This window comes from Chenopodium quinoa, unplaced genomic scaffold (genome assembly GCF_001683475.1).
Source record: "Chenopodium quinoa cultivar QQ74 unplaced genomic scaffold, ASM168347v1, whole genome shotgun sequence".
Lineage (NCBI taxonomy): Eukaryota > Viridiplantae > Streptophyta > Magnoliopsida > Caryophyllales > Amaranthaceae > Chenopodium > Chenopodium quinoa.
In genome coordinates, this window is record NW_018743144.1 from 355,690 (window position 1) to 377,746 (window position 22,057).

General features: G+C 40.9%; 1 protein-coding gene across 1 annotated transcript; it reads left to right on the top strand.

Moving 5' to 3' along the window:
- The first annotated feature begins 4,010 nt into the window (after positions 1-4,010).
- Positions 4,011-4,478, top strand: LOC110732109. The gene has a single exon (XM_021912027.1). It carries the CDS (start codon positions 4,011-4,013, stop codon positions 4,476-4,478), a length of 468 nt encoding a protein of 155 aa, XP_021767719.1.
- Positions 4,479-22,057: the final 17,579 nt, after the last annotated feature.

Below are 22,057 nucleotides of genomic sequence, written 5' to 3' on the forward strand. Positions count from 1 at the left end.
TAGAAGAGGTAGAAAAGAATTACTCTTGGGGGTGCCGAAGAAGAAACGCTCCAAAGAGAGGGTGTATTTACGAATTGGAGAAAGTTGATCAATTACAACATCAAATTGATTAACTAACAAAAGGGCTTTCCAAATTGAACACGAGTGTGAATGCAATCTCAAGTGGTGGAGAAATCTCTTCTCAAGTTAACTCTTTCTCTTGTCAAAATTGTGGACGAACGAACAATGATACATCCTATTGTGGAGGTTAAAGCCCCGAACATGTAGCGGCATACAACACAAGGCAAGAGGGGTTTAGAGGAAGCGGCGGTGGAGTAGCTTGGAGACAACCACCACCCGGGTTTGTACCTCAACCTCAACAATGGAACCAACAAGCTAAACCATCCTATAACTCCAATCCTCAATATTAAAATCCACCTCCATCTCAACCCTAAAACCCAAGAGGAAGCTATCCAAGGAACAACCAATACAACAATCAAACCCAAGCACCTCAAAGAAACCATCAAGAACAAGCACCTCAAGCGGAGCTAACTCAAACTCAACTCCTCCAAGCCATGCATGCACAAATGCAATCTTTTGGGCAACAAATGCAAGAGATAAGAGCTCACAACAAGATGGTTGATTCACAAGTAGCTCAATTGGCCGAGAGAACTCCTTTCAATTCACCATCCACTCTACCCGGACAACCACAACCTAACCCATCCTACAATCCAACACTTGATACATGAAAATCGATCACATTGAGGTCGGGAACTTCCTATGAAGGACCAAATGAAGGGGATAGTGAGGAAAACAAGGGAGGAGAGGATAGTGTGAATGAAAACAAGGGAGGTGAGAAAGAAAAAGGTGATGAGATAAAAGGAGGTTCGGATAAGAAGAAGATAGACAATGAGAAAAAACTTCAATTCCTAGTGAGGCTAGGAATCTTGATGGACCAGTTCCTTTTCCCGGTCGGTTTGCGGAGTGGAAGTTGTCTGACAAATTCACAAAATTTCTTAGTGTCATGAAGAATTTGCATATCAACCTCCCTTTTCTTGAAGTTGTGACACAAATGCCATCTTATTCCAAGTTCCTCAAAGATATTCTCACCAACAAGAGGAAGCTCAATGATGAGCTTATCACCCTTCCACATAAAGTGAGTGCTCTTGTCCAACATAAGATGCCCAAGAAGGAAAAAGACCCGGGAAGTTTCACTTTACCGGTTAAAATTGGGAACATGGAAGCTAGGGGCGCCTTATCCGATCTTGGAGAAAGTCGTAGTTTAATCCCTCTATCGATTGCTCAAAAAATCAATATTGAGATGATCCCTACAAGGAAGACAATTCAATTGGCCGATCGATTAGTAAAATGACCTTGTGGAGAGCTTGAGGATGTTCCAATTCAAGTGGGACACATCTACGTGCCTTGTGACTTTGTAGTGATGGACATGGAGGAAGATGTTAACACTCCTATGATTTTGGGACGTGAAGCTCTTAAAACTTTGGGGGCGGTCATCAATTGCAAGAACAACACTATCACTTGTGATGTGGCCAATGAAAAAATTGTCTTTGAATTTTTAAAGTTGTTCAAGACCCCCATGGTTGAAAAATGCTATAGATTTGATGTTGTAAATGAGGAGCTAGATCGCTTGGGGAGGGTTTTGATGAGGCCTCAAGATCCAATGATTGAAGCCCTTACATGCAAATAAAGAAGAGTTCCACTCTCAAGAGGCTAAAGAATTTGTCATGGCAATGGAGGAATCCTCAAAGGAGGAAGTTGAACAGCAAGTTGAGACCGAGCTTGAGTCCAAGGAGGAGAAATTGGAGGAGAGTTCTAAGCCTCCTCCCAAGGTAGAACTCAAGCCCCTTCCCCCTTATTTGAAATATGCTTTTCTTGATAAGGAGGGAAAATACCCTATTATTGTCAATGCTACCCTAGATGATCTTAATTTGGAAAAACATCTTGATGTTTTAAGGAAATATAGGGATGTGATAGGGTATAGCATTGATGATATTAAAGGTATTATCCCTTCTTTATGCATGCATCGTATTCATCTTGAAGATGATCATTCCACCTCCATTGAACCTCGAAGAAGGTTGAACCCCCACCTTCAAGAGGTTGTGAAGAATGAAATTTTGAAACTACGTGAGGCGGGCATCATCTATGATATATCCGATAGCAAATGGGTTAGCCCGGTTCATGTGGTTCCAAAGAAGGGTGGAATGACCATAATCAAGGATGAAAAGGGAGAGGAAATCTCCACCCGGACGGTGACCGAGTGGAGAATGTGCATTGATTATAGGAAATTGAACAAAAACACCAAGAAAGATCATTTTCCTCTCCCTTTCATGGACCAAATACTTGAAAGGCTTTCTAACCATGGTTTTTGTTGTTTCTTGGATGGGTATTCTGGATTTTTCCAAATCCCTATCCATCCAAGTGATCAAGAGAAAACTACTTTCACATGTCCATATGGGACATTTTCATACCGAAGAATGCCATTCGGATTATGCAATGCTCCCTCTACTTTTCAAAGATGCATGCATGACTTCCATTTTCTCTGAGATGCTTGAAAAAGAAATTGAGGTTTTCATGGATAATTTTAGTGTTGGTGGCTCGTCTTTTGACACTTGTCTTTTTTAACCTTGAAATTTTTTTGAAAAAGGTGTCAATAGACGAGTTTGGTTTTAAAATGGGAAAAGTGCCATTTTATGGTTGAGGAGGACATTGTCCTCGGCCATAAGGTTTCAAAAAATGGCATTGAAGTAGATCCGGCCAAGGTTTCGGTGATTGAAAAGTTTCCCCCTCCTACTTCCATCACGGGGGTACGGGCTTTTCTTAGGCATGCCGGTTTTTACCGGAGGTTTATTAAAGATTTTTCTTTAATCGCCAAACCCTTGACCGAATTACTCAAAAAAGAGGTTGTTTTTTACTTTAATGAGGCTTGCCTTGAGGCGTTTCGTAAGCTCAATGAAGCTCTCATTTCTTCTCCCGTTGTGCAAGCTCCGAATTAGAGCTTGCCTTTTGAGCTAATGTGCGATGCTAGTGACTTTGTAGTAAGTGTCGTTCTTGGTTAAAAGAAACAAGGAAAATCATGTGTAATCTACTACGCAAGTCAGACTCTAGATGAGGCTCAAAGGAATTACAGAACAACGGAGAAAGAGATGTTAGCGGTAGTGTTTTCATTCGATAAGTTTCGGTCCTATCTCATATGCTCAAAAGTTATCGTGTACACGGATCACATCGCGGTGCGGTATCTCATGACCAAGAAAGAAGCAAAGCTTCGTTTGATCTGTTAGGTTCTCTCTCTCCAAGACTTTCACATGGAAATGAGGGACAAGAACGGAGCGGAGAACTATGTAGCGGATCATTTGTCTAGGCTACCATTTGAGAACAAGGAGGATGTACCGATTAATGATGAGATAGGATTTGAGGCTCTCATGGCTTTGGTGTCAACTTCTACCCTTGGTATGCGAATATAGCCTACTATCTTGCGTGTGGAGTCGTTCCCCCTAAGTACTCTTCTCAATAAAAGAAGAAGTTTTTCAAGGAGGTGAGAAGACCCTACTTATGGAATGACACATACCTATTCAAGCAATGTGCAGATGGCCTTTATCGGAAGTGCTTTCAAATCATGAAATTCATGGTGTTCTTGAGCATTGCCACTCACTACCATGTGGAGGACATGGTGGTGTTGACAAAACAGTGGCAAAAATCTCTCAATCCTTATTGTGGTGGCCGACAATGCATAGAAGCCCACCAATTCGTTGCGCAACGTGATAGATGTCAAAGGAGCAAAGGCATTACCAAGAGGGACGAAATGCCTAACAAAGTATTCTAGAAGTGGAACCCTTTGATGGGGGATGGATTTTATGGGGCCTTTCGTTTCTTCTTGTGGGAATCTATATATTTTGGTAGAGGTCGATTATGTAACATAATGGATTGAAGCTATACCCTCACCTACCAATGATCACAAGGTTGTGCTTAAGCTCCTAAAGACGATCATCTTTCCTAGGTTTGGAGTTCCGAGGATGCTAATTAGTGATGGAAGCTCCCATTTCGCCAAAAAGCAATTTGAAGCTCTTCTCAAGAGGTATGGCGTTCATCACAAGGTTGGATTACCTTACCACCCTCAAACTCAAGGACAAGTGGAGGTCTCGAATCGTGAAATCAAAAATCTTCTTGAAAGGATGGTGAACAAATCAAGGAAAGATTGGTCTCTCAAACTTGATGACACGCTATGGGCTCTAAGGACGGCGTACAAGACTCCAATCGCCACGACCCCCTATAGGTTGGTTTATGGAAAGGCTTGTCACTTGCCAGTTGAGTTGGAGTACAAGGCTTGGTGGGCCATCAAAGAGCTCAATATGGATTTATCGTTGGCCGGTGAAATGAGATTGCTTAAGCTCAATGATCTTGAAGAGCTTAGAGATGTTGCTTATGAAAGCTCAAGGTTATATAAGGAGAAGACCAAAAAGTGGCATGACCAACATAATTGAAACAAGAACTTTAAGGTTGGAGACAAGGTTTTGCTTTTCAACTCAAGGCTTCGTTTGTTTCTGGGTAAACTCAAATCAAAGTGGTTGGGTCCTTTTGTGATTTCAAAGACTACTCCTTATGGCTCCTTTGAGTTAGATGCGGATGGTAACAAGTTTATGGTTCATTGACATCGTTTAAAGCATTACTTTTGTAAGGAAGAAGTTGGTATCATCGAATGTATATTGCTTGATCCTTTGGATCCCAAGCCTCCCACTTGAAGAATTTTTCTCATGGTCAAGCTAGTGACCTCATAAGGAAGCGCTTCTCGGGAGGCAACCCGAGTTTCTAACTCATTTTTGTAGAATACTCCGATTTCACTTTCTCCTTTTTGAATTTGAATTTGAATTTGATTATTTTTTCACCTTTTTGGTTAATAGGTTTTTGGATGATGAAGGAACAAGGATTTTCTATTTCGAAGATGTAAGGATAAATCAAAATTTCTCTGTGCGACCTTGTGCGCGCCATCTGTGCGGGCGCGCAGGCACTGTTAGAACCCGCACAGATTTAATCAAAAATTGAAGCTCGAGGCAAAAAGTTTGCGCGACTTGATGTGCGTCATCTGTGCGGGTGTGCATGGTTTCTGTGCGGGCGCGCGTTCACTGTCAGATTCCGCACAGATTTAATCCAAAATTGAGGTTCGAGACAGAGAGTTTGTGCGACCTATTGCGCCCTCTGTGCGGGCGCGCAACTCAACTGTGCGGGCGCGCAGAGCAGGAAAATCGGGTTTTAACCCTCTTCTTTCTAATTTCATTCTCATATTTTCGAAACCCAATTTTCATGCTATCTTCTCTCTCCTCACAAACCCAAACTATAACCTTCAAATTTCACCCATTTTTCACAAATTCCATTGATTTTCTTTCAAATCCATCAAAAACTTTCACTCTACTCACAAATTCACCCACTTTCTCACTCCAAAATACCCAAAATCCCCCATTTTCATGGTTTGCAAGATTCATTGAAGGTGGTGTTCTTGGAGGCTTTTAGTGGTGTTCAAGATACTACAAAGTGGTAAAAGTCTAAATTTTTCTATCTTATTACTTCATTTCACATATTTATGCAAATTTTTAGTTATTAAACATGAATTAGCTTGAGTGAATTGCATGTGATTTTGGTTTTCTTTGTGAGGGATTTGTTTGTTATTAGTGTGAAATTTGGTGTTTTTGGGGACTTTGTTGTTAATACTATTGTTTTGGAAGCCGTTTTCATGAAATTAAGTTGAGAAATTTGGTGTTTGAATTATTAATAATGCAACTAATTTCATGAGAATTGCTTGCTATCATAATGTCTTTTGATTGACTGCTTTGTTGTTGATTCTTGTTGTCTTGGGCGTTATATTTCTATGGTTAGTTGTTAGCACAAACCCTTTTGCAGATTGTTGAGACTTGAGTTGTTGTTGTTGTTTTCCAATTGTTGGTTAAGTTCGAAGGTAGTTCTCCTTTTGGTTGGGTTTTTTGTATTGGTTGAACATAATGAGCAAAAGAAAGAGCAGAAAGGATCCCAGGTTAACGGTTGAAGAACCAAGTACCCAAAAAACTCAAGCTCAAGGACCTAATGTTCCCCCTAGATTGAGATTTTTGAACAAGGTCCATGCTACGTTCTTCAACGACCTTCACGAACGAAAGTTAAATCCCTCCCGACACTATGATCAATGCTCCATGAGAGCTTTAGGGATTGACGACGATATAAGGTCGCTCCTTGATAACTTGGGGATGAGTGAGTTCATCAAACATCAATACCGAAATTACAAGGAGCCAACTTTCGAATTCTTGGCCTCTTTTGAAAAAGAGCCTCTTGGGAACGACTTCCAAATTTCCTTTTAACTGTTCAACAACCGGCACTCTATGACTCATAATGATCTTAATGTATTGTTGGATTTGAACCCCGAGGCGGACCTCCTTGGACCTTCGTTGAGCCTGTTCCCTGAGTATGATGCATTTAGATGGTGGCAAACGATTACCAACTTTGAAGAGTTCAACAGCAGGTATTCAGTGGCCAACCATATTATCCAACCTGTGCTCCGTATTCTACACCGCATTCTGGGGTTTGCGGTGTTTAGCATGCAGGATTTGAGCAAGCTCTCTCATCAGGAGCTATTTACTTTGTGGGTAGCCATTAGCGAGGAATTGAAAGGGCGGCTCAATATGGGGTACTGGTTCGTCTTGTGCGGCAAGGAAATCAAATCGGGCCACAAGACAGGAGAAATTGCCCTCGGTGGGATGATTACAAGGATTGCCAAGAAGCTCGACTATGAACTCTTCTTCCCTTTCGTGCACTCAAGTGGGGGCCGACAAAGATCTATTCATCGACATTCAGCAGATGAGAAGGTCGGGGTTCCTCCAAGGAACTTCAGATGCCAACAATTTTCAGGCATGGATAGTTGACAGAGAGCACCATTGTATCTTGCCATACCCCAGCCGTACATCCTTGGAGCGGAATGCAAGGAATGTATGGAAGATTCTGCGAGATAATGGTGTGCTACCCACTGCTCTATGTGGCTTAAGTAATTTGGAAGTCGGCCAACAGCAAAAACAATAACAACAACAGCAACAACATCAGCAACATCATCAAGGCATGAGTAGGCTTGAACAACAAATGATGAGCATGCAACTTGGCATGCAAAGCATAATGGAGAACTAGCAGGGTATGTTTCTGCAAACCCAAGCTCTTTATGGTGCGGCCGTGGATATGGATGAGGTCACCCCCCCCCCCCCCGGTAAACTATTGGCCACCCCAACAAGGGTCGGTCCCTGGGTGGCAGAGATCCTAACCTACTTGGCCCTATTAGCAAGGGCCCTACTCCCACGGTGTTCCCCGGGTAGACTACCCGACGAAAACCGGATACGATTATCGTGCCCCCGGGGGGAGCAATTTTGGGGTGACCCCAACTATCCATATGTCGACCCTACCCACCCTTCCCCTCTTTAGCTTCCCGCCCCTTTCGAACTGTTGCCTCAATGGAAATAAGACCTCTTCCGAGGTCACTATGGTTGGCTTTCGACCCACACGGCATCCCTCAGGACAGTTTCTCTTACGACACCGAGGATGGTGACGAAGCCGGCCCTAGTGGGCACTAGACCCCTTGTTCTTTATTTCTCCCCTTTGTCCCCTCCCAATGTTTTTAATTTGGCGCACCGCGGACGGTGCATTGTTTTAGTGTGGGGGGGTGTGTAAGAGGCAAAGGGATGTTTTTTTTAGTGTGGGGGAAGGCTTGTCTTTATGCTAGTGTGGGGGGGATTTTGTTGTAGGTGGTAGAGCTCTCATGGTTCGGTTGGCTTTATCATGTTTTGATGTTGATTTATCTGCTTTTTGTGATGATTATGTCCCTGGGTGATTTTGATAAGTTATTGCTAATGAATTTTCAAGTGTTTGTGTAGGTGATGGTGCTCCTTAGAGGAAAAATCCAAACTCTCGGTAGTCCAAACCTCCCTTAATCCAAATTTCTTTTAGTTTATTTTATTTTATTTCTATTTCTTCTTTTTGTTTAAATTCTTAGTTCTTTCCCTGATTTTTAACTTTTTATTTTATCTTTTGTTTCATCTCAGTCGTTTCTTTCATTTTGGCTTACTTTTGAAGCTTGGAATTGGAGATAAAGGAATCTAAAGGGCAATTCGAGCCCCCCTCGGTGAGATTGCATAATTTATCTTGTCTGCATTTCATGCGGCATTTGGTGAGACCTTTCCTCTCTTTTATTTTCTTTTTCCTTGGGTGTTTAGCTTAGGTTTAGCTTAGGAAGAAGTTGAATGGTTCGAGTATGTTTGCTTTTGGTTCTATGGAACCTGGGATCGTTTATGTTGTTATCGAACGATCACTTGTATGACGATTGGGATTTAATTAAATTATATGCCTCGTATGTGAAACCTTTTGATTTCTTCCTCTTTCTTTTGTTTTGTTTTACCCCTTTTTGTGTTACAAGTATAATTATGACAATTTGAAATGAATTTTGATGTGTAATTTGCTCACTCTTTTGGATTGGTTTGCCTCGATGTGTCTTTGAATGCTTATCTTCCTAATTGATGAGGGTTTGCACGGATTAAGAATGCTTTGGGTTGAGTTAGACACATTGTAAGCTAAGGTAGCCCGGTTTAGAACTTTTGAGGACGTTTGAACCCCTAGCTCACGGGAAAGTGGTAAGATGGTGTTGCTCTCTATGGTGGATAGGATTCCTTTGGTTAGTATTTTCTATATTTCTTATCACGTGTGAGCGTCATTTGTTCTAGCCTTCATCATTCTTGTAAGCGGCACTTAGGATCATAAACTATGCATGTCTTTATCTTTGTGTTGGCATCTAGCTCCCAAGATCGTGATCATTATAACTCTAGAGGAGGAAGAGGGCATTTCTTCTCATTTTTCTTTGTTTTCTTTGTGTTTTATTACAAATTTGGTTTTCGTTTTTACATTCACCCTCTTGCTAACCAATTTGAACCTTATTTACCCTTTCTTGACTTAGCCATATTACAAACATATCGGCCTATGTTCTACCAACCCTTGTAGTTAGTGAAGCATTGGCTTGTGAGGTTCGAGCTTGATAATGTTGAAATTGATCAAGAAGTTGTGTAATTTCATTCAAATAAGGTTATGAAAGGCTATTCATGAACAGAGTACACAAAAAGGATTGGCAAGAAAGTTGAAAGGGCTTGAAACTCATGAAAAAATAAAAAAAAAATGAAAAAGATTGAAGTAATGTGGTGGGTTTGTTTCGAAAGTTTGTAAGTTTGAAGAATAGGTTCAATTCTTAGGATGTTCTTGAGAGATGGCCACTCTTACGCTTCACTTAGGATTTGCCACAAAAATTTTCAAATTGTTTCCCAACCATAACCCCTAGCCATGACATTACAACCCTACTTAAGACCCTTGGATTCTAGAAGGGCGTGGTCAAAGGACGGTGGGGGAGATAGATTTCAACCCTATGGAGGGAGTATGCATAGTTGAGATGTCGGGATGACCTTATGACTCCACATAAAATTTTCTCTTTCCGATTCCCTCGAGGAACCATGAGGACCTAGCTAGGGGATGAATTGAAGCTAGTGGAGAGAACGCAGACCGTCTTGGTTGGGGCTAGGGCGGAGAATGAAATCATTAGTTCTCTACGCTTAGCTTAGGTTTGTCTTTTTCAACCTTGAGCATCTTGGAATGTGTTTTCCCTCCTTGAATTGAGAAAGATAAGTATTCTTTGGTGCATTTATTTGCAAATGAGTCCAAAATGAGCTTTCCATTACTTAAGGTTTGATTGGTTTTGCGAAAACCTTGAGATGTTATGTTTGTTGTGTTTGTCTTTTAGTTCCGGTTTTCCTTGCTTGAGGACAAGCAAGAGGCAAGTGTGGGGGATTTTGATGAGTGGCATTTATGCTACTCTTTTATCCTTTTACTCTAAGGATTCTCCCCTCATTAGCGCTTGTTTGGCCTTTTTTCTAAGAATTTTTACTTAGTTTTGCTTCCTCTTTCCTTTTCTCCCTTATCTTCCCTTTTCTTAGTCTTCTCGCTTTGTTTTTATTTTGATTTACATGCTTTGGTTTTGTAGGTAATATGTGCCGAAAGAAAGAGGATATGAAGAAGCCTAGCTACCTGTTGTGCGCGGGGTACTGTGCGGCTTTTGTGCGGGCGCACATGTGAGGCTATGCGGATTCGCAGCCCTGTCAGAACCCGCACAGCCAGACTGAAGAAATAGAGCCAAACAAGAGAGTTTGTGCGACCTTATGCGCGACTTGTGTGCGGGTGCACACACCTGATAAGCGGGCGCGCAGGACTAATGTGCGGGCGCGCTCATTTTCCCCGTACCCTCAAAGTTTCGGCCGCGCACTATGCTGAGAGGGCGCAGACACATTCTGTGTGGGCGCGCAACTCATCTGTGCGCGCGCGCAGCTCATCTGTGCGGGCGCGCACGACTGAGTTTCCAATTTATTTGCGCCTTGTTGTCCAAGTCTCTTTCTCTTGCGTGGAGCCTCATATATATAGACGGGACTCTTTGTAATAGAGTGACAATTAGTACTAATTCCATAGAACATTAGCCTAATATAGAGAGAGAAAATAGATTGTTATTCAAGCTTCCTTTATTGTATTCAACTTTGCTCAAGCTTTAATCTTCCATCAATCAAGCAAGTATCCAAGTTTTCATCTTTCTTCAATCCTTTCTTTAGTAATCTCTTCTCCTTTCCTTTAATATTATTTATTTATTTTATTGTTACTTATTTTTGTCTATCTTATTAGTTTATCTAGTTATTATTGATTTTATATATTTCAATCATGTTTTTTTTTTAGTTTCTTGTGTTTATTTCTAGTTTTGATATTATATTTAATCTCCCTTCTCTAGGCTAAACTCTTAGCTAGGGGAAGGGGGTGGAAGATATACATTGAATGATGGAAGAATGATGATAGTTGGACTGATTACATGCCTTAAATTGATGAAAGACATGATTTTAAATGGCTTGAGATTATTGTTGCACTTTATTTGATTGCCTTATAGTTTAAATGCGTGAAAATGATTTGAACTAGATTAAGATCACCTCTATTTTAATGATTTCATGAGAATGAGTTGTTAAAATGGAGTTTCATGTATTGTGTTTCATTATTCTTTTGATTTTCTTGTGTCTAATAGGATGCATGACAATGATCCTAATTAGCATAGACTTCTTTCATTGATTTGCCTAGACAATTGCATGAGAATGAATATTTTAGGTAGAATCTTGTGTTCTTTGGCATGTTCATCATGATAACTATCATTGTTCCCCTCTCTCTAACCTAGCGTCATTTCCTATTGATTTTAATTATCATTTTCTTGCTTACTTGTAGTTTTAGTGTTCTACTCAACAAAACCAACAAAACAATACCCTTTTCACTCTTGCATTAGTGATATTTGATGTTTAATTAGCGTGCTTCCCTAGTGGTTCGACCCTTTACTTGCCACTTACTAGTTTAGTGTAGGTTTAGGCTTTATAAATGATTAATTCGGTTAGGGTGGTAGCTTAACGACCTGTCTTATCACGATCAACCGTGCATACCTTTACTACCTAGGAAGAAACTCATTCAAAAGACAATGTCCAATGTACAAAGTGTAGGGAATTATAGGTACTATGAGCGGAAATAATCATGAATCATATTCATATAGCACCTAACCAAGGATCTCATGCATAACACATAAACAATAAGAATTATACCTTTAAAGCGTGATTCCACTAGCAATCGAGCAAGAACAAGGAAGACAAAGCACCTCAAACGTGATTCCTCTACTTGGTCCACAGGCACAGATTAAGACCTCCACTAATGCTAGTTAGTTGCAATCGAACTCTTCAATCGACCTTCTACGGAGAGGTATGAGCAACGAACTAGTTACGAACCACCACGAACCACCGCAAACACCACCGGTGGTGGTCGGCCGCAAGTTCAAGGGGGGAGAGGGGTGCCGTGAGAGAGAGAGAGAGAGAGAGAGAGGGAGATGAGGGTATTGGGATTTGGTTGCCTTGATTCACAATTCACAGTAAGTTAATTGTGTCTCTTGAATATTGCAACCCTAGGCATGGATCTTATTTATAGATCATATCCATCAATAAGAGTCCATGACCAAGCCCAATTCCTAATCCTAATCAAACTATACTAGCCCAATCCTATTCATGATTAGCTAAATACTTATAAGGATCAATAATGGGCCTATTACTTGCTTAACCCAATACCTTTGTGTGTGACCTCATAGGATCCATTCTAGCGGGCTTTGGGCTATTTTATTAGCCCAAAGATCATCTCTCATAGTCTAGCAACAGATGATGACGCCCCAAGAGAACGAACTTATTATCTCCATAATAGTGATCCTTGATATATCTAGTAATTGCACTTATCGAAGACATAACTCCTACAATCTCCCACTTGTCTGAGACAAGTACGCAATATTCAAATTTCTTAAGTCAATGTGTGTCGATTTGATAATATGATTTCATCTCATGTCGTTATCATATTAGTCTACAAATCTTTTCTTGAAAACTGAGTGAGAATTACAAAACAAATGGTTACTATGTAATCCATTTGAGCACGGCCATGCATTTTCTGAATTCTCCCTCTTCAAGGGGCCAAGACACATTCCTAATTAAATAGGTAAACTCAATCCAATCTTGTGGCAACTAAAGCTCCCACTCAATTTCAAAAATAACCGGGAAACACCCTTTATAATCTCCAGTTACGGGCAGACGTTTGAGTGTACCACAGGCATAACATCCATTGAATGAAATCAATGTTCCACTCATGTTAAAGGAATCCACTAATATATCCAGAAGTTCAATACTTGAACTTCAAAGTAGGTCTATAGTTCGATCATGCATCATTCATGCATATCCATGCGATTTACCGAGCCTCACTATGCTCCTATAGCCCATGAAACTGCGCTATCCAGTCAATCGTACATGCTAGTCCATTATTAGAAATCATTTATGTCCAATTCAATGATTCTGAATTAGGAACTTAAATAATATATGGATTTCGTTCACATGTAGGGTTTCATTCACCAGGTCATCAACCTGATGAGCCCATCAATCCATAATTATTTTGGACATTTTATTTAATATTGAAAACCATCATTAAATAAGAGAATTAATAAAATTTCTGATTAAACATTATTCTGCGAATGAGTGTATTACATATGTAACTTATTTTTCTCCAAAAATAAATACAACTTCTAATTACATCATTTGCTTCAATCCAGCTTCACTAGCATGTTTCTCATGCTTAGGTAGTGGATGGGGTTTAGTAAGAGGATCAGCGATATTCTCATTCGTATGAACTTTTCACATCTTCACATCTCCTCTGTTAACGATTTCTCGAATGAGGTGATACTTCCTCTCAACATGTTTGGATTTGAAATGTGACCTAGGCTCCTTTGATTGGGTAATGGTGCCATTGTTGTCACAATACAATTCATTTCCTTTTTGAGCACTTGGTACGATATCCAGCTCAGTTAGGAATTTCATTATCCAAACTGCTTCTTTGGCTGCCTCAACTGCAGCCAAATATTCTGATTCTATTGTAGAGTCTGCGACAGTGCTTTGCTTCGAACTCTTCCAGCTCACTGCTCTTCCATTCAGACAGAAAATATACCCAGATTGTGATCTAAATTTATCCTAGTCCGTTTGGAAACTCGCATCTGTATAACCTTTGACAACCAACTCATCTTTGCCACCATAAACTAGAAACATTCATTTCGTCCTTCTCAAGTACTTAAGGATGTTCTTGGCAGCTGTCCAATGTGCATCAGCTGGATTTGCCTGAAACCTGCTACACATGCTTAGAGTAATAGCCATACGTCTCATCTCATCTGGCATAACCGGACATTGAGATTTACTGAGCGTAATGCCATGAGACATGGGGAGAAATCCTCTCTTGGAGTTTTTCATCTCAAACCTGTCAAGAACCTTATCAATATAAGTCTCTTGACTTAGTCCAATCATCCTTCGAGACCTGTCTCGATGGATCTTGATTCCAAAAATGTACTCGGCGTTACCCAAGTCCTTCATGGAAAAACAACTCTTCAACCATTCCTTGACTGACTCAAGATTGGTATGTCATTTCCCATGAGCAGTATGTCATCTACATACAACACTAGGAAAACTATAATTCTCCCACTAGACTCCTTGTATACACAAGGTTCCTCTTCACTTCAAACTGTTTAATTGCTTCATCAAAACGAAGATTCTAACTCCTGGATGCTTGCTTCAATCCATAAATGGATTTCTGAAATTTGCATACCTTACTAGGATTTTTTGGATCCTCAAAACCCTTAGGTTGTGTCATGTACACTTCCTCCGTCAAGAACCCATTCAAGAAGGCGATTTTGACATCCATCTGCCAAATTTCGTAATCGAAAAATGCAGCAATCGCTAGAAGTATCCGAATGGACTTAAGCATGGCTACTGGGGAAAAGGTCTCATCATAGTCAATACCATGAATCTGTCTGTATCCTTTCGCAACCAGTCTTGCTTTATGGATGTAGGAATTTCCATCCTTGTCAGTTTTAATTTTGTAAACCCATTTGCAACCAATAGGTTTTACCCCATCAGGCAAGTCAACTAGGGTCCACACTATATTTTCAAACATTGATTCCATTTCGGACTTCATGGCCTCAAGCCATTTATCTTAGTTGGGGCTGGCCAAAGCTTGCTTGTAGGTTGTGGGTTCTTCATTCTCCAATAAGAAGATTTCAGAATCCTCAGTTATTAGAACCTCAACAAACTGTTTGTTTCTGATTTTGGCAGACCTACGTGGGGTAGGAGCAACAATAGAAATATTCTCCAATAAGAAGATTTCTGAATCCCTAGTTATCAGAACCTCAATAAACTGTTTGTTTATGATTCTGGCAGACCTACGTGGGGTAGGAGCAACAATAGAAATATTCTCTCCAACTCTTCGAAGATTTTTGCAAGAACTAGGTTCAAGTGGGACGATAGGAGTCTCGCTAGTCAAATTAGCTTGCTCCGAAGCATGATTAGTCGACTCATGCGCCTTCGCCTCTAATGTGGTGTTATCCACATCCATTTGTTGCTCGTCTCGAATTTCTTCGAGAACCACTTTACTCTCACTTGGCTTTCTAGACAGGAATTCCTTTTCTAGAAAGACACCATCGCGAGCAACAAACACTTTTTTAACTTCGCGATTGTAGAAGTAATACCCTTTTGTTTCTTTTGGATAGCCCACAAAGAAACATTTGTCTGATTTAGGTTGTAGTTTATCACCTTGTAAACGTTTTTCATAGGCTTCACATCCCCAAATCTTAAGAAAAGACAATTTTGGAGCTCTTCAATTCCACATCTCATATGGAGTCTTTTCAATTGCTTTAGACGGGCTTCTGTTTAGTATTCTAGCAGCTGCTTCTAATGCATATCCCCAAAATGATATGTGAAGATCAGTAAAGCTCATCATGGACCTCACCATATCAAGTAAAGTCATGTTCCTCCTTCCTGACACACCATTCAACTGTGGCGTTCAGTTCATCATCCTCCCAGGCGATGGTGCCATTCTCAGGCGGCACCCGGATCCTATACCCATCTCCTAGCGGGTGCATTTTCGTAAAGTTCTTTAAGTTTTCTCCCATTTGGATCCGGTCCTTGGAAAAGACGTGGATGCTGAAGGGATCATCCTTTTCGCTCCACTTTTTCCTTTCTTCCTCCTCGCTATCAGGAAGCAGGGGTAAGTCATCACTTCTTTCAGAGGTAGAGGCGGAGCTGTCACTCTTCGTCTCCTCCTCGCTTTGACCCAAGGGGGCAGAGACGGCCTCGTCGCCGCCTTGGTCACACTCTTCTAAGAAAGAGTCAGCAGGGGTTGAAGGAGGCGCGCGGAGGGGATCTCTCCAGAGCCGTCTGGTCTCCCTGACCAGACGTTTCTCCCTCAGGCGTTTGGCCGCCTGAGCTTTTGTAATTTGGATTCGTTGACATCTGCATTGTCCGAGCCATGGTGTCCTGCACAAACACATAACTGGTCGGAATCCTAGGCAAAGGGTGGTCCCAACACCCCGAGACGGCACTCCCAGTCCTAGACTCAGCCGTCCCTGGTGACAGGCTGGACTCTAACCTAGGCTGTGCCGTATGTGTTGGTGATGCATCCATTTATTGCAAGAAATATGTACAAGTGGTGAAAAAAGAAAAGAGCTGAGAGAGACAGAGACGGTACCTTTGGATTTAATATTTGAAGGAAGGCGGGTCCGGCTGGGTCGTTGAAGAACAAACTTTCTTACTCGCGTCTGACTCAAACGGATGACTTCTGCTCTCTCTAAGTTTTGCTCTGTAGGAAATTTTTGTAAACGTACAAAATTATGAGGGTAAAACGGCTATATATAGAGGGTAAATTTGGGGGCATTTCCGTAATTTACTCGGAAGGTGAACGGTTACTCTTTATTGGTAAAATTACCGCCAACCGAGCGTGACATGTGTCACATATGCCACGTGGCGTGCCACGTCACATCTGTGAGGGACAAATGTTTAGGGTAATTTTACCCCGCCACGTGGTCCATTCAGAGGATGACACGTGTCAGCCTCAGGATGGCCCAAAATGGACCAATACTTGCTTGACACGTGTCACTCCAGAAATAAAGGAAAAATGGCGGCCTTCAGGCCCAACTCCCGAGGACGCCGCAAAACGGCGCAGCCCACCAATGATTAGGGTTCCGTAACCTAATCAGGGGCACAATTTCCAAAGACACTATAAATAGGGAGATGTCCCTCATTTTGAGGACAAGTTTTGATCATTTATTACACATTTTACTCTTTGATAGAGACATCCTGAGCTTGGAATCCGAGCAGATCCCTACCTAAATTTCCGCACCTTTTTTCCTCCCTCAAGCTTCTAACTTGTGCGTCGGAGGCGGAGCACCACCCAACCGGTTGGGATTTGGTTGCCTTAATTCACAATTCACTGTAAGTTAATTGTGTCTCTTGAATATTGCAACCCTAGGCATGGATCTTATATATAGATCATATCCATAAATAAGAGTCCATGACCAAGCCCAATTCCTAATCCTAATAAAACTACACTAGCCCAATCCTATTCATGATTAGCTAAATACTCATAAGGCCCAATAATGGGCCTCTTACTTGCTTAACCCAATACCTTTGTGTGTGACCTCATACGATCCATTCTAGAGGGCTTTGGGCTATTTTACTAGCCCAAAGATCATCTCTCATAGTCTAGCAACAGATGATGACGCCCCAAGAGAATGAACTTATTATCTCCATAATAGTGATCCTTGATATATCTAGTAATTGCACTTATCGAAGACATAACTCCTTCAATCTCCCACTTATCTGAGACAAGTGCGCAATATTCAAATTCCTTAAGTTAATGTGTGTCGATTTGATAATATGATTGCATCTCATGTCGTTATCATATTAGTCTACAAATCTTTTCTTGAAAACTAGGTGAGAATTAAAAAACAAAAGGTTACTATATAATCCATTTGAGCACGGCCATGCATTTTCTGAATTCTCCCTCTTCAAGGGGCAAAGACACATTCCTAATTAAATAGGTAGACTCAATCCAATCTTGTGGCAACCAAAGCTCCCACTCAATTTCAAAAATAACCGGGAAACACCCTTTATAATCTCCTGTTACGGGCAGACGTTTGAGTGTACCAAAACCATAACATCCATTGAATGAAATCAATGTTCCACTCATGTCAAAGGAATCCACTAATATATCCGGAAGTTCTATACTTGAATTTCAAAGTAGGTCTATAGTTCGATCATGCATCATTCATGCATATCCATGTGATTGACCGAGCCTCACTATGCTCACGGGAACAACAACATTACAAGGAAAACAACACAACAACAATGGAAAAAAAAAGCTCATGGGACTAGCAACAAGCATCATCAAGACTAGAGACAAAGATATGAAAACCATCATGCAAGAGGCAAATAAAATACAAGGTAAGAAACAACAACAAATATTGGCAACCAAGATACAAATGAATTCCCCCAAGATAAACATGATTACATCTCAACATTTAAACAATACAAATCAAGCACATAAAACATAAGGGATGGAGGTAAAACACGCAAAAGAGAGGGAACTAAGACTCATCATTACCACCACCACTTTTCCCGGGCTCATTGGAATCATTGCTGCCCATGTAGTCATCGAAGGCTGGGGGTGAGTAAGGAGCCCAACCTCCAGTGAATCCCTCGGGCCAACCATAATGCCCTTTGAAGTTATCTTGCTGCCAAGGGGCAAGAGGTGTGAATCGCTCGGGCAAGGTAAGCTCAAATGGATGGTTAGGGTGCACATAGGGGTAATTAGGGTCACCCCTATGGTCACACCCTCCGGGAGCACGGTAATCATAGTTACCACACTTGTCCGGGTAAGAACGAGGCTCGGTATCGGGCTCTAAAGGACCTTGCCAATAAGGATACCCATGCGAAGGTATAGGACCTTGCTTGGGCGGAAAGTAAGGATAGTTAACCGGGGGAGTGAGGTTCCCTCGGTTAACCTCCGCATCATAGAGTTGTTGTTGTTTTATGAACATACGTTGTTGCGTTTCGGAAATACCTCAAATATGGGAGTAGAGGGCCTCAAAATCTTGGTCATACATGCCCTCCAAGCGAATTTGCAACCCACTCATTTGGTTGCTAAGGGCCACCAAGTCGGAGCTAGCAAATTGAGGTTGTTGCACTTGCCTTTGTTGTTGTTGTTGTTGTTTTTGTTGATGTTGTTCTTCCTCATCTTCTTCTTCTTCTTCTTCTACTTCCTCATCAGAGTCAAAGTAGGGGTGACAGAAGCTTTTGGGGACATGCCACACATTAGGGGTGTCCATCCGACGGAGAGATGTCAAAGATAGGTTGGGATGGTAGAAACAATGCTGGTTATCCCGAAGCCACTCATAATGCCCCTCCTCATAATGCTTGGTGATGAATTGAATTTGCCCTAATTGTTTCATATCAAGGTATAGGGAGGCGGCATCTCCAACTGGCTTGCAATATGGCTAATGATGATCGAGGTGGAGGTTGGTCAAGAGCCTAGTGACCATTTTCCCACAAGGAATCTCCTTGGTGTCCCAGTCTTGCAAGGCTACACAGTAAGTGGCAAAGATGTACCCTAAGTTTAACCGGCCACGATATTCTCCTCTAGTGGCCAACCATAAAATTTTGAGCTCCAATTTGATCATCTTGCCCAACTCTTGCTTTGGGAAAACCGAGTACCCCAAAAGACGGTGAACAACCCGAAGCCAAGGTTGGTACACATTGCTAATCTTGGCCTGCTTGGTGACAAACTCACCACCTCCGGAGATATCATCCTACTAAGAATCCTGATCATACTCCTCAATAATATAAGGCTCTAGATCTAATATGTCACCGTGAGGATCAAAATCTAGAGCGACATTGAATTGCTCTAAGGAATGGTCGAAGAAGTTGTTGAAAATATGGAATCGAACTCTATACTGACCTTCAACGGGAACTATCTCAACCGTAGCAAAGAACTCGAGAGTGGGCTCAACATAGGTGCACTAGCTTTGGGAGATGAATGTGCACATCCAAAGGTTGATCAACAACTCCCTTACATCCTCATCAACCCCCAACGCGGACATGTCGGGTTGGAAGTAGTGTCTTGTGGGTTTGAGGGAGCGATTAGCCTTTAATATATGGTACTGGTTCTTTTATTTTTGTTCGTGGAATTTTTCTTTTGGGTGGTGGAGTAGGGTTGCGTGTTTGGGAGGTGAATGTTCTTGGAGTAGGCTCATCAATGGAGGTGTTTGTTTTGCGTTTCTTGACTAGGTTTTCGAGGACTCTCGGCATAATGAACTCCAAGTGTAGGATCACAAAAACCAATCACAGAATTTCCAACAACAATCCGCAAAATCACCAACCAAGAACCTCAATATCCACCAATCACAATTCCAATCCAAATTACCAAACAACCAACAATTTCTTCCCACACAATCGACAATCACAAGAAGAACGAACAATACCACAATAACACCTTACTACCCAAACTACTAAAATTCAAATATCAAATTTCTCAACAAAATTGCTCACAAATGCTACAAAATCAACAAACAACACAATGTGAGGTGAAGTTAAACAAAAAACAACTCAAAAAATCATCCAGAAACCAATATCAATCATCAAAATCATCAAATGTGATACTGCCACTATTCATGCCCCTGAACAAATCCAAACTTGCAAATTGATAAGTGACTTTTATGTCACTTTTAGGGTGTTTATTGAGTAGATTTCCGGCCTATTTTACAATAATTTACCCCATTTTGTCCTTTATTTATATTATTTGCTTATTCTCCTCTTTTATCTTTATTTTGATATTTTAGTAGTTTTTAATAGTTTTTAGCTTATTTTCTTAATTTTCTTAATTTATTTAATTTATCTTATATTCTATGTTTATATTTTAAGTTTTTAGTTCTTGTTTTCTAATAAGTTCCTAGTTTCTCTCATTTTCTTATTTTATTTTATTTTCATGTTTGTTCTCTTTATTTTATCTAATTTCTTTTGATTTTATTTTTTATGTTATTTTTATTTTAATTTATTTTATTATATTTCGTGGTAATACCCTCGTGTTTTTTGTTGTAGGTATTCAGGTTTTCCAGTTCAAATCGTGTTCAGGGTCCGAGGTTCGAGGTAAATGGACAATGCTCCCTCCTCTTGTTGCTGCCAGCACCACCTTCAGCCACAACCAAACCAGCACATCCGTCAGCCACCAATCAACCACCAACCTCAATTCACCAAACCACCTAAACCACGCCCTTCCCCTATTTCCACTCGCAACAACAACAATCAACAACCAATTCACCACCTCGCCTCCAACTCACCTCAAATTTATCTCCATTCACCAACTCCAACCAAACCCACGCAAACACCACCCACAATTCAGAGAAGCCGCTTCAATCGAACCTCCGAATTCGCCCAAATCAGCATCTGTAGAAACCTAGACCACCGCGGCTGCGCAGCCCTGTCAGAAAGCGCGCAATTGGAATTCAAAATCATAGACTCTAGGCTTTGATGATCTTGAGGGAGTTGTTGTTCATCGTTGTGATAGAGAGGAGGATGAGGTTGTTTCTATTGGAGAGTTTTTGTTTGAGGGAGATGTGAGTCATGAGTGTTCTTTTGAGGTATCTATGATTGATTTTCATGCCCTCATTGGTGATGTGAGGCTTTGTGTGACCATTTTTTCTCCTCCCATGTTCCTCCCTTCTTTTGTCAAAGAGCCTATTGAGGACCCTCTCTTGTTTGATGAGACTTTTCCTTTTCATCCTCCTATTATTGAGGAAATGGGTGATTGTGCCACCCAAAAATATTTTGAGGAGGTTTTGCTTTTTTATTCTTTTCCTTATTTTTCTTCTTCTTTCTCTTCTTATTTTCTTGATTTTTCTTTTGATTTTTATTCTTTCTTTTGGCATCTTCCTCCTCGCTTACTTGCAATAATCTTGTTGCACGTCCTTCTTCCTTCATTTGCCTACTTCTTATCATATGAAATGTATAGTAGTGCATTTGATAAGCTCTTGCGTTCGTTGCAATATTATTTACTAGAGTGGTCTCGCTTGGACGTTAAACAAGCCTTTCTCGGGAAGTAACCCGAGGTTTTAATTGCTTTCATTTTCTTTTCTTTTTAGATTAGATTTTTTCTCATGGAAATGTTTGTGTGCCTTTTTCTAGGTACATGACTTGATATACACTTATGCATTGGTTTGGATCAAGAATCAAGGAAGTTTGACGCCTATTTTTGCTAGCATATGGAAATCGAGATTCAATTCAAGAGGAAATCGACTTTGAAAGGTTAAATTTGTTCATTTGCGGGTAATTACACCCACCAATATCCGGTAATATGTTTTCGAGTTGTTTCTCTAATGGTCGGTGACTCGTTGGAATTTAGTTGGTTTGTTGGATTGATTTCTTTCTTTTCCCCTCCCATGGATTATTTTGTTTATATTTGAGTATATTGTCTCACTCAAGCTTGGGGGGAGGGTATTCTATCATTTTTGGTGGGATGTTGATTCATATACGCCATGCACTTGAGTATATATTTCCATGTCTTTTCTTTTATTTTGAAAAATCAAAAAGATTTT